This window comes from Anguilla rostrata, chromosome 5 (assembly GCF_018555375.3).
Source record: "Anguilla rostrata isolate EN2019 chromosome 5, ASM1855537v3, whole genome shotgun sequence".
Classification (NCBI taxonomy): domain Eukaryota; kingdom Metazoa; phylum Chordata; class Actinopteri; order Anguilliformes; family Anguillidae; genus Anguilla; species Anguilla rostrata.
This window is the reverse complement of record NC_057937.1, coordinates 37,187,358-37,204,219: the sequence shown is the minus strand read 5'-3', so window position 1 is coordinate 37,204,219 and position 16,862 is coordinate 37,187,358. Positions and strand designations below refer to the sequence as shown.

Below are 16,862 nucleotides of genomic sequence, written 5' to 3'. Positions count from 1 at the left end.
TTATTTTCCCTGGTGATGCTCTGCCAGACCTGTTATACAGCCAGCTTCAGTTTCTGTTTGTTTGAGGGGCTTTTTTCCTTCAGTCTTCAGCAAGTGAAATTTCAGTCAAGAACATCACACTTTTTGGCCCTGAAAAACTCCTTGGTTCCTTTAGCAATAATTTTGGGTTCACTGTCCTGTTGCTAGGCAATGTGCCATCCAATGAGTTTTGAGTCATGTGGTTGGATCTGAGCATACAAAATGGTTCTGTACACTTCCAAACTCATCCTGGTGCCGTCAGCTGTCACACCATCAATAAAGACAAATGAACCAGTTCCAGAGGCAACCATATATGTCCAAGCCATAACACTACCTCCAACATGTTTCACAGATGAGGTGGTATTCTTTTATCATGGGCAGTTCCCTTCTTTCCCCATACTTTCCTTTTTCCATCACTTTGGTACAGGTTAACAATAGTCTAATCTGTCCAGAAGAATTTGTTCCAGAATTCTAGTTTTTGAAATGTACTTTTTAGCAAACTAACCTGGCTGTTCTGTTCTTTTGGTTTACCAGTGGTTTGCATCTTGAGGTGAACCCACTGAGGTTATGCTGGTGTAGTCTGCTCTTTATGCTAGTCTTTGACTCATCTATGCCAATAGCCTGTAGAGTGCTCCTGATCTGTTCAACAATTGAAAAGGGGTTTTTCTTCACAACTGAGAGCATTCTTTGGTCATTCACAACAGAGGTCTTCTGTGGTCTACCAAGTCGTTTGATATTGTTGAGCTCACCCGTGTGCTCTCGCTTCTTAACAATGTACCAATGTTTTGGCTATGTCTCATAACGGCCTGCTGTACTGTCTTTGACGCTTCTTTGGTCCTCATGTTGACAGACAACAGCAACAGACTCCAAATGCAAATGCCACATCTAGAATCAACACTCAACCTTTTGTTAACTTTATGTGCATGAACTAATGATGCAACAACACACAGCTGGCCAAGAAACAGCCAAGCAGCCAATTCTCCAATTATGTCTGGTCTTCTAAAATGACAGTACTATGTATAAAACGGGCTGAAAATTCCTACACAATTCACCTGATGGATATAAATACCCTCAAATTAAATCTGACAGTTTGCACTTTAACCTAATATTTAATATCACTGTTCCATTTTGAGCACAGAGCCAAAACAACAAATATTGTTTCACTGTCCAAATACTTATAGACTGTACTGCATTTCCTACCCTGGGATTCAGCCTTTGCACTACCAAACCTTACACGTGAAGTGAGGGGAGGGGAGTCTACGCTAGAGGAACTGTGCTTCCATGTAACCATGGAAACAGACAGGAGGAGGAGAGGAATCCGTGAGAAAGAACAAGGGGCAACCAAAAGAATGAGGTGGAAAGAAGAACATTTGAGAAAGAAACTTTGAAGAACCCATGTCACTGGCACCCATTGACAGGCCCTATCAGAGGTGTACACACTTCCCATCCCTCCCAGCCTACAGACTAAAGTAACAATGGTCACCTCAACAGTTACCCTATAAGTTGGGACCAATCCCATTTACATTAGTGAATTTCCTGATTTGACTTAACTGAAATGGAGATAATTTGAACCCTAACCACAAGCCTCTAAGCATTTTGATTTCTGCTTATAGAAACAACAGCATGCAGAGGAAACCATGAAGTTAAGCCTTCCACAAGCAGACAAGGACCACCAACCGCACACATCCATTACAAAAGGGAACTCCATTTATGGATAGCTGTGCTGTGGCTCTTATCAGTATTTGTGTTCTCTTTTTCACTCGTCTACCATATTTGTTTTAGTATGGCCAATGCCCAGTTGTAATTATGCTTTCCTTTGTTATTGCAAATCCTGCATCGCCTTATCTCACAGGAATGCGTGTTGTTTCTAGAAGTCCACTATCTGCCAGCTGTTGAGTGTAGCAGCAAATGCTAAGCATTACCCTCCACATGCGTCACAGTGTCCCTACAGGGAGAGAGCAGCTGTTCCAAAAAAGTAGATGAGCGACTGCATTAGTGGTCTCTGTCAAACTGCCTGTGATCACCTCACAACCAGCCCCTCCCACGACCCTCCCTTTCCACTTCCAACCATGTCTCTCACCATTATCTCCTCTAACCAGGTGATGTAATCAGTAAATGGACTTGCCTGAATGAGAGGCTATCTGAGCTTCCCAGGGATTATGATATGAGAGAGAGACAGACAGAGAGACAGAGGGAGCGAGAGAGAGATAGAGCGAGAGAGAGACACAAACACACACACACACACACACAGAAACAGGACACAAAGAAACAAAGACAGACAAAGGAGCCAGAATAACAAAAGTATTTAATCAGCCCTTCTTTCTCAAATCGTGACTCTTATTTCCGTTAGCACATTTTAGCATCCCCCCAAAAAAAAACTGAGCAAGAGAGTAAAAATGTATCCCAAGTTGATGCTGCTTAAGCAAGCAATTTATAGAAACCCCTTTTTAAGACTAAAATTAAATACAAATGCGGGACTGAATATTGAGTTTATCTGGTTTCACTTGACTGCAAAACAAGCCTTAAGTGACTCTTAAACCTAATCGGATGGGATTTATTTTGTTTATTTGTTGTTTCTATGCTTTCTTGAATGTGTGTTTTTAACTGCGGTTCTATGTATTGGGTTTCGGTAAAGTTCCCATTACATTACATTACAGGCATTTAGCAGACGCTCTTATCCAGAGTGACTTACACAACTTTTACATAGCATTTTACATTGTATCCATTTATACAGCTGGATATATACTGAAGCAATTTTGGTTAAGTACTTTGCTCAAGGGTACAATGGAAGTGTCCTACCCGGGAATCGAATCTGCGACCTTTCGGTAACAAGCCAAGTTCCTTACCCACTGTGCTACACGTCCTTCCCCTCCCCATCTCCCTAACAAAATAGCACTACTCACTCACTGGCAAGCCCTAAGGGTAGACTAGAAAAAAAAATCAAATGTGACAGAACTTACCTAAATGACAAATGATGGGGGGTGAGGTAGGAGAATAGCCCTTTCATTGACACTGAATAATGTGCTAAAAAAATAGGGCTTCCCCACGGGGTGGAACAAAACCAATCTATTCCTGATGACGGCATGCATCTTATCTGACCGCTTGTCTGAGGCTCCCAGTCAGATGCCCAACATGCATTCGGAGCGGGCCAAACACATTGATTGGGGCGCAAAACACTTCCTGTGAGTCATGCCAGCCACGCACCGTTTTGTTCTTTCTTTTTCCTGTGCGTGTGCCGGATTCAAACCCTCTGTATCTGGTAAGGTCAGGGCACGGCGACTTCTCGGTTCCCTCACGCTTTAGAGCACCGGAATGGCCGCCGATGCAAGAGGAAGGTGACATTTGCCTCACAAATCTACCCAACGGTTTGCCCTAATGTATTTTAATAAGCTTGTTTCTCTACTGTCAGCCAGCAAGAATAATGTGACCGGTCAGCTCGACTGGTGAAAGGCACAGAATAGGGGAGGGCTTAGGCTCTGAGCAGAATTTATTTTACATGCCTCTCCACAAAGCAAAACGAGGTCCTGATGCAACCACGAATAAAATGAATTTAATATGGGAGAGAACGGGCAAAACAGTGTGGTGCAATGCAAATGGTGGCTGATCCTTAACCCGTGTCTGAATCCCCTTGTGTGGCCGGGGTTTGAATATTCCTAGCAGTGCACTGTAATGCTGTATCTATCTGCAATCATCTCTGATTTCTCCCCGCCTGAATAAAGTGGGGGGGGGGGGAAAGCACACAAGGAGAGTGTACTGTCTACTCCAAGAATAAAGAGAATATAGCTTCATCCTGCTCACATAAAAGAATATATCAAACATCTCTTCAGGTCGGCGGCTAAAACAAGGGGAAAGGGGCAGAGGAGGCAGGCGGGGGTGGTTCTCTGACAGAACGGGCGTCCAGGGTTTGTGAGCGAGGGCATCGCCTGCCAATCTCGGTCGTGGGATCAGCTCTAGCTGCTGCGGGGGACGGTTGACGAGAGAACAGAGAGCAGTACGGAAAGGATCCAAAATAACCGTGCGCAAGTGGATGCAGCCATGGTCATTTCTGCTGCACCTGCTCACTGGGGGCAATTAACTTATGCAATTGCTTCTACCCCCTCCAAAAAAGACATTTCAGAATATGAGTGTGGTCTTGGTCAATATGTAGGACCTGGGGCTGGATACTTTTTGCACATCACTTTTGCTTCAGGTAGTCTAAATGTGATAGACAGCGCTGCAAAAGAATGTGTGAAATATGTGTATCTGTCAAATATGCTGGAAACTGTGGAATAATGTAATTACATTTTTTTACCTTTACCTTTCAAAAACGGTGATACATACACATGGCATTTACTGGTAGGACCGCTGAGCCAATACGCAGTAATAAGAAGCTGAAAAAAGAGACATTAGCTCGGCCTATAAAAACTGAAACGAAAGATTAATGAAGAAGGTGGACACAATACAGTCACAACCTATTACTACTAAAATGGAATATATATATATATATCAAAGACAGACCTGATATGAACTGAGAAGGACTGACTTGTAAGAGCCAGGAAATCGATAAGGTGGCTTTCTCCTCTCGCTAAGATGTAAATGTCATATAAATCAATATAATCACCAGACCTGCAAACCTGCTGTTCTACATGCTGCTAGCACATTAGAATGCAGCAGCTCTTTCATGTTATTTATTCATTCATTCATCCATTCATTAATTTATTTCTTTACTGAAACGCGCAAGGTGAAAAATGCTATCGCAGACAAATGGGAAAATGCACGTCCACACTTTAAGCCTGCGCAGCACCCAGTGTTTGTACGCTCTCACTCCTGCGCGAGTGCGACAAGGTCAGGTGGTACATTTCAATCACTCCGTCTCATTTACTGCCTGCCTTCCCACCCCCACCCCCCCCACCTCCCTACCCATCCTCCCTCCATTAAATAAATTGTGTAGTAATAATCTCCTCAGATGTGTGCTCCTAATATTCCAGGACGAGCATGTCGGCCTATTTTGATTACCCCACTTTCAAGACCATCCAGCACATTCGGTAATCCCTTGCTTTACCTTTGCTAAATTAAAAAAAAATGGACTCATTTACCAACAAGAAAAAAAAAAAACACCACAGAATAGTCACAACAGTACATGTTCCCCCAGACCAACAGCCAGCCTGGTGGAAAAACACAAGCTGCGGTAAGGCTTTGGTTAACGTACGGTCAGAGGCAGGGCAACGCAGAACACTATTGGTAGAAATGTGGGGAGGGGTTGCAGGGGGAGGGACTTAATTCAATTTTCTATAAATCTCCCAATGGCAAGTCAGGGGTTCCAGGAGAGCTGAGACAAATCAATTCAGTGTGTAACCAAGAGAGACAACTGTGCAATAAGCAATATGCTGAACAATATTTCACAAGTATTGGTTGGGAGGTATAGTCCAGAGGTTGAGTAAAAGCATTCTCAACTTCTGACTTCATCTCCCATTAGCACTATTTAAAGACATACATCAACTTCCCTTTATTGATGTCCTTCATGGAATAGACTAGTCAGACAGACCCAAATCATTAGTTGGACTGCAGAATGTTTAAACATCGGTAGAACATGCCTATATTTCACCTCACACAGCAACAGGGGGAAAGCTGCAGTGTACCTGCCAGTGTGTCTCTCTCAGTAAGTTAGGGTTTGACCACATACTAGAGAAAAATTAACACAGATATTCTTAAAACTAGACTTTATTCCCAATGAATTAAGCACTATATATTCTCCTTCATAATTTACCATTTCCAGACCTCCTGCGGGCATTGAGGGTCCCAAATAATGTGCAGTATTGACATAGTACTGACTGGCACCAACGATCTTTTCAAAACATCAACTGATAATAACAGGACAAAGACGTCAGTCAGTATTTTTGTTTTGACCTTGTGAAGAACATAACACAATCCAAAATGAATCTGGTCTACCTTTTTAATATGGCTGATTAACTGTTCCTGAGCAACAACTGCCAGGATTTTCTATATGCCCATTCCTCTATAACAGCATTCACATACATTTGTCAAATATGACTTTTAAAAAATGTGAGTGGATTTTAAAAACCCAGCTACCACATTTACGGTACTAACCAGTTCTGTGTCAAATCTTTACACAGTAGCACTGAATAATTAAAATGACAATAAAAGTGTTTCATAGCAAGAATACAACAAAGAACAATACTGTAAAAAAAGTGAAACCAGCCCAATTATTTTTCGTAAAGTTAAAGCTCATCAGTGTTCTTGTTCAGGTAAGTCATTAATTTAGTAAGATGAAAGATGTTTGTTTATCATGGCGTATGGGATTTGTTACTTGCACCTACAACTCCGTTCAGTATGAATGGGCTGGATTGACTTCATTACATTGACATCATCTACAAGGCCATTACAGAAAACACTACTTACCCATGCCCCCTTTTTCTCTAGAATCTTAAGAAATAGTTTACACTACAAAAGAAACATCTCCCTAACAAACTGTTACCCCTACATTTAAATGTACCTGCTTGTCATCTAAGTTAGGTAAAACTGGAATAAATAATAACTGCTCATAACTTGCTTAAAATAACTTTTATTTTCAAAGGCAAAGTTCTCTAACACACATGGTAGTCTAATGTTTATTGTGCTTTAAAGTCAGTGTTTTAACTGTATTGCCATTTTAAATACTGTCTTGTATTTCCATGTGCATAATCCTGATTTGTTAGCCACACCCCCCTTAAAACTGTCCATCACCAAATCTGTTGAGCAAATCACACATTATCCATGAACTGTCAAAGCGGTCTCCCTTCAAAACAGGCTAGTCTTGGTTTAGTAAACGTGTTAAAGGGAGCTGCTATCCTAAGCTTTTTATAGTTATGTTTCCTTGGATATGAACCCCTTTGATTCAAGATGAAAGATGGAAAGATATTCTGTTCTTGTGCTGGGTGCTGGCACTACTCATTGAATGTAAATATTTATTTGCTTTGTCAGGCCAAACTCTGTATCACACAAGGAGCTTTGAAGGAAAGACACAAAGAGACTGACACTGGCGAGGAAATATGGGATGCAACCTTACTTCAGCTGAAGCAGATCAAAATTGTCAATAAACTACTCCAAGGTAAATATTCATGGTTAGACACTCTCCATTCAAGGGGAAAATCTGACTGCTTTACATATGAAACAGAGCACAGTGCAACTCCTTGCCCATGGAAATTAGCACACAGAAACCCCATAAAAGCAGGTCGATTTGCTTCGGTCTGAGATGGATGAATTCAGCCTATGCAAAATTTCCTGTGAAAAGCCTTAGTAATCTCATCTACATGGACCAGAAATCTATTAAGAAAACAAACAGGATGTTGAAAACTGCACAAGGGTGCAACCTGAGAAAGGTCCAAATGATGCATTTAGACATTCCTTTCACCCATATTTACTTTTTATATGGACCATTGACTTCCTCTTTACACTGAAACTATCCACATATATTTTTCAAACTCTACATTTGGAGGTGAATTCCCAACTGGAAGCAAGTTAAACAGCATTGTGTATTCTTTCATAATCTGTGTGAGACCTACATGTTGGAATTTGCCATATTTCATATGTGAATTCAAACATAGTCTATTTAGGAGCATTTGATACGACTTAGCCATTGGCCATCCTTCTGCAACAGAAAGCCATGCCTAACGCATATCAGAATTTTACAGCTTGTTAAATACAGTTATGCCTGTTAGACTATGTTTTTAATTACAACTGTCAATATAATAAATCCCATCAAGAGCAGATGAAGCAAGCTGAACTAACAGGCGTTAGTTATATGCAACCAGGAGGAAATATCTGCCTTTATCAAGAAACCCAATGCCACCGTTCTTCCAGTTCAACAGAATATCCTCACGTTTTTCACTCCTCTACAAACTGCCCCACATTCTACGTTCTCCACAAATATATAGAAGATAGAGAGGAAAGAACGTAACGGGCTTGGGAATGGGAAGACTGGTGGGGGCAAGGTTTAACTAGCGTTGTACAGCTGAGTTTAGCAGGTTGAGGGTAATAGGACAGACTGGGTCCAGGGTGGAGAAGCTTGGTGAGAAAGCGCAAGGTCAAAGGAAGCAAGTCCAGGCCAGGCTGCTTGAACAGATTGACAGACACCATAGGACAGGCTGGCTTCCCCTTGTAATTGCGTCCCCAGCTTGGTCTTGTTACAGACGCAGGGAGAAGGCTTAATGAAGCCTTTCCCAAAAAGCGTTGAGTTTAAGTGTCTTTCACCGCCTTCCCCCGCTGTGATGCGGCACAATTAACAGAAAAATCGACAAGCATAGCTTCCTTGTTTGGAGGATAAATTCACACAGTTTTAAAAATGTCTTTTTCACTGCTGCGTAGTTCTGTTGTGCCGGCTTCCCTCCTTACATCTGCCATATTCCCTGCCCGGACTGCTTCATACATAGCTGCTTAAATCTATCGCTTCCGTTTAGCCAGCTGGTGACAACAGAGCCTACCGGCGAACGCATGCATGTTCATAAATGCAGTGAAAAGGCTATGCAGCTTTAGGTCTGGAAACGAGCCGACAGATTGGATTACGATGCCACTTTAATCCCCTTTCCCTCTGATGACGCGTCCCTCCCCCTTCTTAAGAGTATATGAGACATTTGACAGGGGACAGCACTGCGAATTCCCGGCCTTCAGCACAGCGTGATTCGCGGTGACACGCTGATCTGCTCCCTCAATGATAAACGATGAACATAATGCCGCTTGTGCGGTAAAGCCAGAGCCCTAATTCGCCATGAAGCCCTTTGAAAATCCTGCCCATTAAGAGAGTGTCCCCTCTCCATCTAATTTATACTCCAGCCTCCTCTCACTCGTTTTTACTTATGATTTCGATTAAAATCCCTGCCCTTGGGAAAATGTCAGTTTGCGCTGCGCGTTTAAAACAATAATGTGAACGTTTCTACAAAGGAGCGGTTATTAAGGACAAGCACAGCCTGGCCATCATAACAGCTTGAACCGATATACTGTACACAGCGCAGCCCATAAGTATTTTAATTTTTTTTTTGTTTTGGCTCTGGCTAAAGGGAAGACTTTAATTTGAGGGCATTTACATCCATATTGGGTGATCCGCATAGGAATTACAGCCCTCTTCATGCAAAGTTTCCCCATTTTATGAGACCAAAAGTAACCGCACAAATGAACATAATCTTTAATAAAGTTATCATATTTAGAATGTGATTGCAAATTCTTTGCATTTAATGACTGCCTGAAGTGTGCGACCCATAGACATCAACAGATGCTGGGTATCTACCCTGATGATGCTCTGCCAGGCTTGTATTGCAGCCATCCTCAGTTACAGTATTTGGGGGGCTTTCTAGCGGCAGTCTAGTCTTCATCAAGTGAAATGCACGTTTAGTTGGATTCAGGATATTGACTTGGCCAAGTCAAGAACATTCCACATTTTGGCACTGAACAACTCGGTTGATTGGTTGCTTTAGCAGTATATTTGGGTTCATTGTCTTGCTGCAAGATGAAGAGCCGATGAGTTTTGAGGCATTTTGCAGGATCTGAGCAGACAAGATGTTTCCGTACACTTCAGAATTAACTCTGCTGCTGTCATCAGCAGTCACATCATCAATTAAGTCAAGTGAGCCAGTTCCAGTGAAAGCCACGCATGCCCTAGCCATAAGTCTAGGTGCAACATGTTTCATTGATGAGGTGGCATGCTTTGGACCATGAGCAGTTCCTTTCTTTTTCCACACTTTCCTTTTTGTAGCACTTTGGTACAGGTTAATAATAGCCTCATCTGTCCATAAGACTTTGTTCCAGAACTCAACAGTTTTTAGTGTACTTTCTAGAAAACTCTAACATGGTTATTCTGTTCTTAAGGCTAAACAGTGGTTTGCATCGGTGAACCATCTGAGCTTATGTTGGTGTAGTCATCTCTTGACCACATCTATGTTTACATCCTGTAGAGTGCTACTGATCTGTTTGACAGTTGAAAAGGGGCTTTTCTTCACAATAGAAAGTATTCATTGGTCATTCACTGCAGTGGTCGTCCAGGGTCTACCAGGTTATCTGCTATTGCTGAGTTCACATTGTACCAAATAGTTGATTTTGATGCACCCAATGTTTTGGCTAAGTCTCTGATCATTGTATTTAAATATTTCAACCTCACGATGGTCTGCTTTACTGGCATTAACACTTATTTGGTCCCCATGACAACAGCAATAGACCCCAAATCCCATACCTAGATTCAACTCTGGACCTTTTGTTAGCTTTCTTGTGCATGATCTAATGATGTAAAGACACACAGCTGGCCAAAAAAACTGCTGAGCAACCGATTGTCTGGTCCCCTAAAATGGCGGGACTGTGCATAAAAAGGGCTGTAATTCCTACACAGATCTCCCAATATGGATGTAGATACCTTCAAATTAAAGTTGATAGTCTGCACTGTGACCTCATATTCAGGTTAAAGTGGGGTGCTACCACTGTCAAAAGACCAGTGAGACAACCTTGGACCTTTTCTTTTGGTGATGACACCAGTCTGGAAACAGTAGCAAGTCATACTCTATTTTTTCCGCTATTGTTTAACACCTCAAACGTTTTCTTCCTCCTTCGCAGTAATTTCAGTCTATTGTGAATATTTTGCGGAGGCACCATATTACTATATTTTTCTTTCTATTCATATCACAAAGAGAATCTTGACACTACCAGCATGCTCCTCCGCATCCTTATTTGAAAGAACAAAGGGAGAACCAAAATAAAAAGGGGTCTGGAGAAATATGGATAGCCTGAAACAAATATAAATGAACACAAATCATTTATAAATTATGGTTAGAAATGTACGTGCTTTGCTACATGTACTGCAACTACGGCTACATGCTTTACTACAATGTATTGCTGCTACTACTACTACAAACAATAGTAATATGAGATTTTATTTATTCAGCACATTTCCAAAACCCAAGGTGACTGTGTAGAACTACCCTTGTGTGGCGTTACGCTTGATTAGGCCAGACTGAAAACAGTGAGGCACATGCACATGGGAGTACAGCAATATAGTGTTTCATCAACACTGTTTTGTCTGAACACAATTGTGTTTACTGTGCAGGAGTACGGCAGGACACCCAACATATTTCCTTAGCACTGACAAACAAATAAATCAGAGGTGGAGATGCTTAGCACTGAAGATTCCACGGAGACAGAGGCGAGGATTGAGTGGGAGGGCATTTTCATTGCTAAAGCAGGAAGCGTGTCACTTCTAATCGAGAAGAGGGGGGCTCAACAACTTCTAAAGACTGTAGCACTGCAGCGAGGTCTTTAGCCGCTAGAAAATTAAAAAATAATACATATATGGTACGCCCACCGCCACACACAAATCGTTTATTTCCTGTGCCACAATGAATATGTCTACGACAGTTTGTCACATCCATTCTTCACCACAGTCAATGGGAACAGAACAGAGGTGACTGATTACAGTACATCTGCTCCGGTCCTCGGAAAACTAGACCAGTCAAAATGATGCGCTATTAGAAATTAATCTATGAAAATATAGTGCAATAGAATTTAAAATATGAATTGCCTAAGTAACGTGAGTTACTGACGACATTCATTAATCGTAATTAAATGGCAAATACGTTGACATCCCAAACACAAAGCCACTACACATTCTAGATTTATAAGCAATAAGGAAAAGCTATGAATGCAGAGAAGCATATTTCCAGATAATTATATTTATTGAGATAAAACTCTCTTGTTCACTGAGGACTGAGATATATCATGCCCTCCACTGTTAATAGAACAAAGAAAAGAATTTATTTGGGCAAAAATAATTTTGTGTATGCTTGCACTCATTACAGCCAAATTTTCTGATGGCATTAAATTAAACTGCTAATGAATGCAAACCATATCTCCTACTTAAAAATACACATTTAACCTGCAGTATGTGCAGCAATATGAAATATGCATGACAAAAAAAACCGTTTGTTTCACAAAATTACGATTGCTTTTCATGGATGTACAATGCTTTGCAGACCACATACTGAAGAAGCTCAAAGAGTAAACAAAAAACCTGTAATATCTTCTGTTTGGAGTTCAGCTGGACAGATAAGGAAAGGAAAAGACACAAGGAAGGAAGGGAAAAAAAAGATTTTGAACAAGAATTTCTAAAAGCCTGCATTATCCTGTACCGTGTAGACGGCCAAGTGTCAGCGTGAAGATTCCTGCGAGATCAGGAGACTGAGAGATAAACAAGTAAATAAATCAGTCTGTTCTCCTCTGAGAGGAACCCCAACTGAATCTATTCTTTTTTCCCCAATATGCCCAGGGCTAATTAAAACACTGCCAACAGTATAAAGTCAAATTTGGGCACTCCCATCAAGTTATCACCGGCAAACTCTGCTTGCGATAACCGGCTTCTTTATCATCCTCATCATCAAATGGAAATCATATCCGAACTTAATAGGCTGCTCTTATGATTGAGGCTATAAAAATGTGCGGAGAGAAATTCAACAGCCTTAGGATTTCCAATTTACTGTAGAGAAAGATTAAAGGGCAGAGATTATAGCATGGAGTCCAAGTTAAGATATCACTTAGGACTGCAGGGTATATGAACATTTTCCAAAATCCCACAAGAGTGGCTTTATGATGCAAATTTTAAAAATATTACGAAGGTAACGTGGATGCCATTCAGAAGCATTGAATAGAGCTATGATTGACATTTAAAATACAACAGTAATTACTATTTCAAAACGGAATAAGATTAAACAAATGGATTTTACAATGAAGCATTCAAAGTTATTTCAATAGACTTCTGTGGCAAGTAATAATTACACATTGGTGACAGCACAGGGATATTAGATCAAATGTCAGAGCTGCACTTTTTAAAATGTTCCTATAGATTATATCAAAGCTCTGTAACTCCAGAATAAGACATAAAAACTGGGAAATGGCTTTAATTGTGACTGTATTAAGAAAATATTCCAGTTGTTGTCACAGACAATGTTGGATATACTGCAAAGAAGGGGGTTACTTGCTAATAATTAAAACTGACACGAGTGAAAACAGGAGCAAGCCCAAGCATTTCTAGTATTCGTGAAGTGGGACTAATGTAATCAGTGCACCAGCAGAACACACCATAGCATGGGGTTATAAACTGCACTTGTTTTCTGCAGAATTTTGAATCCATTTTATTCACCAAATTGCTTTGGTAGAGAGCACAGTTTTTATGTGTCATGCCATTGACCTGAACTACCTCACACTTACAGTGTGTTCAACTGAACCAGGTTAACCCCCACTGCCCAGGGCAAGCTGAGAGTACACACTTTTCCCATATTGGCTCAAAGCCTAAATGTGGTCATTCGCATTCTTGCAGTCAGGAATGGACAATAATGGCATTATGTAATATGGAGTGCTCACCAGTTAATGACTTTGTGACACATGCAAAGCAACCTATGCCTCCACCACTTTAATTTAAGATCATTGACACATTCTTCATTCTTTTTTTTCTTTCTTTTTTGAGCATTTTTGCCCGTATTTGCTTGCAGCTTAATTAAAAGTTAGGAATTTTGGCCCCAAAATGCAAGTCATATTTTGTATTTTGGTTTAACAGAGTAATGCATGCTGGAACATGGATAATTTTTTAGTATGACACAATTCCACCAGTGACCACAAGGTGGAGATTTATTTCTGAGATGGAACTCATATATGCACTATTTGCTATCTTAATTGAAACGTTTAATCGGTATTTAAGATTTACGAATTTGAATGTAAATACATTGTGTGGTTTCAAAATATAAATCCCTTAAATTGCTGGTAGCTCAGTATCCGAAACGTATTCTCTTAACCTTGCAGATCCCGCAGGCAGTGAGACAGCAGAATTAATGATCATGTCAAAGTTACACACAGTGCTGTGTCATCTGAAAGATAGCATAAAGGCTTTAAACATTTTTCTTTGTCTGGAGTCAACTGCATGTATTCAATGTCATTCTCAAGGACGTGGTTTAATTAAAATCGTTGCGGTTTGTCTGCAAAAGCAACAATCGAATTGGACTTTAGGTGCTATCTCTCATAGCCATTGACTGGATGTTAAAATTCTGGTGAGCCACACTGTCGAACGTGTAAATTGAGGCTACAAAGCATTATGAAGATTAAACATGTTTAACTCATTCTTTCCGTGTGGTTATCCTTGTACTGTTTACCATGACTTGCTGGTGTTAGTTCGAATACTTTCAAGTATAATATTTCATTAATCTCTAGCCAAAGCAACAAAAACAAAAGAAATGTCCGAAATTATTTCACTGTCGACTACTGTAAAATACTGAAACTAGGTTCATATTTTGTGATAAAGAAAATAATAATAATGTTTTGATTTTGCATTTGTGAACTACTTAATTTAAAATAATGTCTGGACGAAAATACTAAATACATGTTCATTTTTAAAGCTAGAATTAATCTTATACAGACAGAAAACGTGACCACAGCTATACGAAAGCTGAATTGACTTAATGCGCAACTTAATTAGTCTACAAATAATATATTTTAACCTCCCCTTCATTGACATCATACCACGGAAGTTTAAGATGATATTCCGAAAAGCTGCGTGTCCACTTATTGAATCTGACTTACCAGAAGTAGAACATTTATTTTCATGTTGTGTTTACATCTTATTTCATGTTAGTAGTTAAACGTTCTCTTCCATGTCTAATTTCAACATAATTCCCTCTGAAAACCTAATCAGCAAGCACTTATAATTTAAAATTCTATGCAATACAGATAACCCGTAAATACTGTCTGTGCGCAATTTTGCCACAGTATACATACCTGAATTCCAACAGCAATTTAATTTATTTTTACGAATGAAGAACTCACATTAGCAGAGATTTTAAAAATAAAATTAAAAAATTAAAAAAACACCATATCTTTGAGCGAATGCCAAATGGGTGACTAGTTACCTGAAATCACTGTAGGGATGAATTATCCAAAATCCGGCGGATTTAACCCGCTCTTGTTCCCTTTCTACCGCCTTTTCACTTCCAAACATCCGTAAGGAGAACTTGTTGACCCCCGGTTGGAGCATTGCTCCGAACTGCCTATGAATGAAGCCAGCCTGGTACAATCTCTCGTCGTCCGGCATAATTTGATCGATGCCATCCAACTTTATGAAGCTTGATTGTTCATCCGGAGATGCCTGCTGTGCACCTCCGCCTTGCGCTCCCAGTTCCGAACCACAATCTAGAGCTCCCGGTGGGCTCTCGCCGCTGGGGGTTACATCCCCTTCGGTGATGAGGCGCCTCTCTTCCGCAGAGTCAGAGTCGTGGACATGTCGTCCAGTGATGGACGAGAGACTGTCTCCAAACCTCCTACAGTCCCCATTCGAGCTGGTCTTTATGGGTCTCCCGATGTCCGTTTCCATAATCACGTCTCCGCTTTTGGTCTCCCCGATGCCTTTGCAGCTTCCTGCGGAGGACGGCGAAGGTAACGGCTTCATCCTGATACTCTTCCTCCTGGTGTCCTTGTCGCCGTCTTCTCCTTCGCCAATGATCGAGGCTTTGTGCCCTATGTGTTGTGGCAAACTGTAGAGCCTTTTACGCATGGACGAATGTAACCTGTCCATTGCGATATTAAAATCTTCCAGTTAGGGGAAAAAAATAATAATTGAAAAAATCTAAAACCGGATTGTTACTGTTGTTATTGCCACGAATGACACAGCTCTCTACCGGTGACTGTAAGCGCACTGTCTGGAGCTAATCAAAGACACCGCAAGCCTTATACTAGTGCACATGACATGGGTGGATGTGGTGCATTTGAAAGAAACGGATCATCTCAAATATTACCTGACGCTTGTAATAAGCTTCCACGCGCAGCTCTGACAGTACACCCCGCTGCAGCCCCACACTCCTGTTGAAAGGCACTGGAATGCTCAACATCCAATGAGCGCAAAATAAATAAAAAACACATGAAGCTACCTCCACATGCCAGGTAAGGGACGTGACGGGCGATGGGGCATACTGGGAGGTCATTAAAAACGAGGCATCTCCTCTTTCTTCTGATCCGTATTTGTTGTCAGTTACAAACAATGCAATGTAATCATGCAAACAGCACCAGCATCCAAGAAGCGCTGACATCACGGGTCCATCGTCCCAACCTTTCTGGCATTGTGCATATTCATGAAGCTGATCTATTGGGTTGCCATAGGAGCGAGAACTGCAAATAAGCTCAGCCCACCTAAAACTCCAGTCTGGGCTTTTAAAGGGCTAACGCTCAAAGGGCAGTCCCATCCTTTCTTTATGTTGCTGAATAAATAATATTATCCAGTGTCTGCACTGGAACAAATACACAAGAACACGTAAGCAAGCAGCTGCCATCACCAGTAGTAAAGTCCCCCGATTCAAAGTTGAAGTTATTGCTGCCAGAGGTGCAAATGCGCGGGTTTTTCATAGCGCACATCTGGACATTATAGTTTGCTACGGACAACCGACTGAAAACATTTTTTTAAAAGCATACCCAGAAGATATCAATTTAAAGTGCATCAAGACTGACCTCTATACACCCTTATGCTACATATAAAATTAAATACTTAAACACATTTGATACACGAAACACAACATTATCATTCAACTCTTGCACCTATTGCATTTAACTTTATATTACTGGTTTATGTAGCCTATTTACTTGTTCTAATTACGTTAAATAGAAACGTTAGGCCTATAGTGTAGGCTAAAACATAACTTACCACTGTCACATTAGGCTATAATAACATTAACAATTATGGATGGAATCCAATTCAACGCTCTTTCATAGTTGCTTTACATGCAACATTTACAAATGTAATAATTAATTTCTCAAGCAATAATAATGCATCAACAGAGATCAGATAACAAATAGGCTACATC

At 40.8% G+C, this 16,862-nt stretch overlaps 1 protein-coding gene across 1 annotated transcript in view; it reads right to left on the bottom strand.

The window, feature by feature from the left end:
• The window catches only part of hcn4 (hyperpolarization activated cyclic nucleotide-gated potassium channel 4), a 66,267-nt gene extending 49,865 nt beyond the window's left edge, over positions 1-16,402 (bottom strand). The window contains exon 1 of the mRNA XM_064336037.1: positions 14,922-16,402. Within this exon, the coding sequence (XP_064192107.1) occupies positions 14,922-15,583 (662 nt within the window). The 5' untranslated portion in view covers positions 15,584-16,402. The remainder of the gene's footprint in view (positions 1-14,921) is intronic.
• Positions 16,403-16,862: the final 460 nt, after the last annotated feature.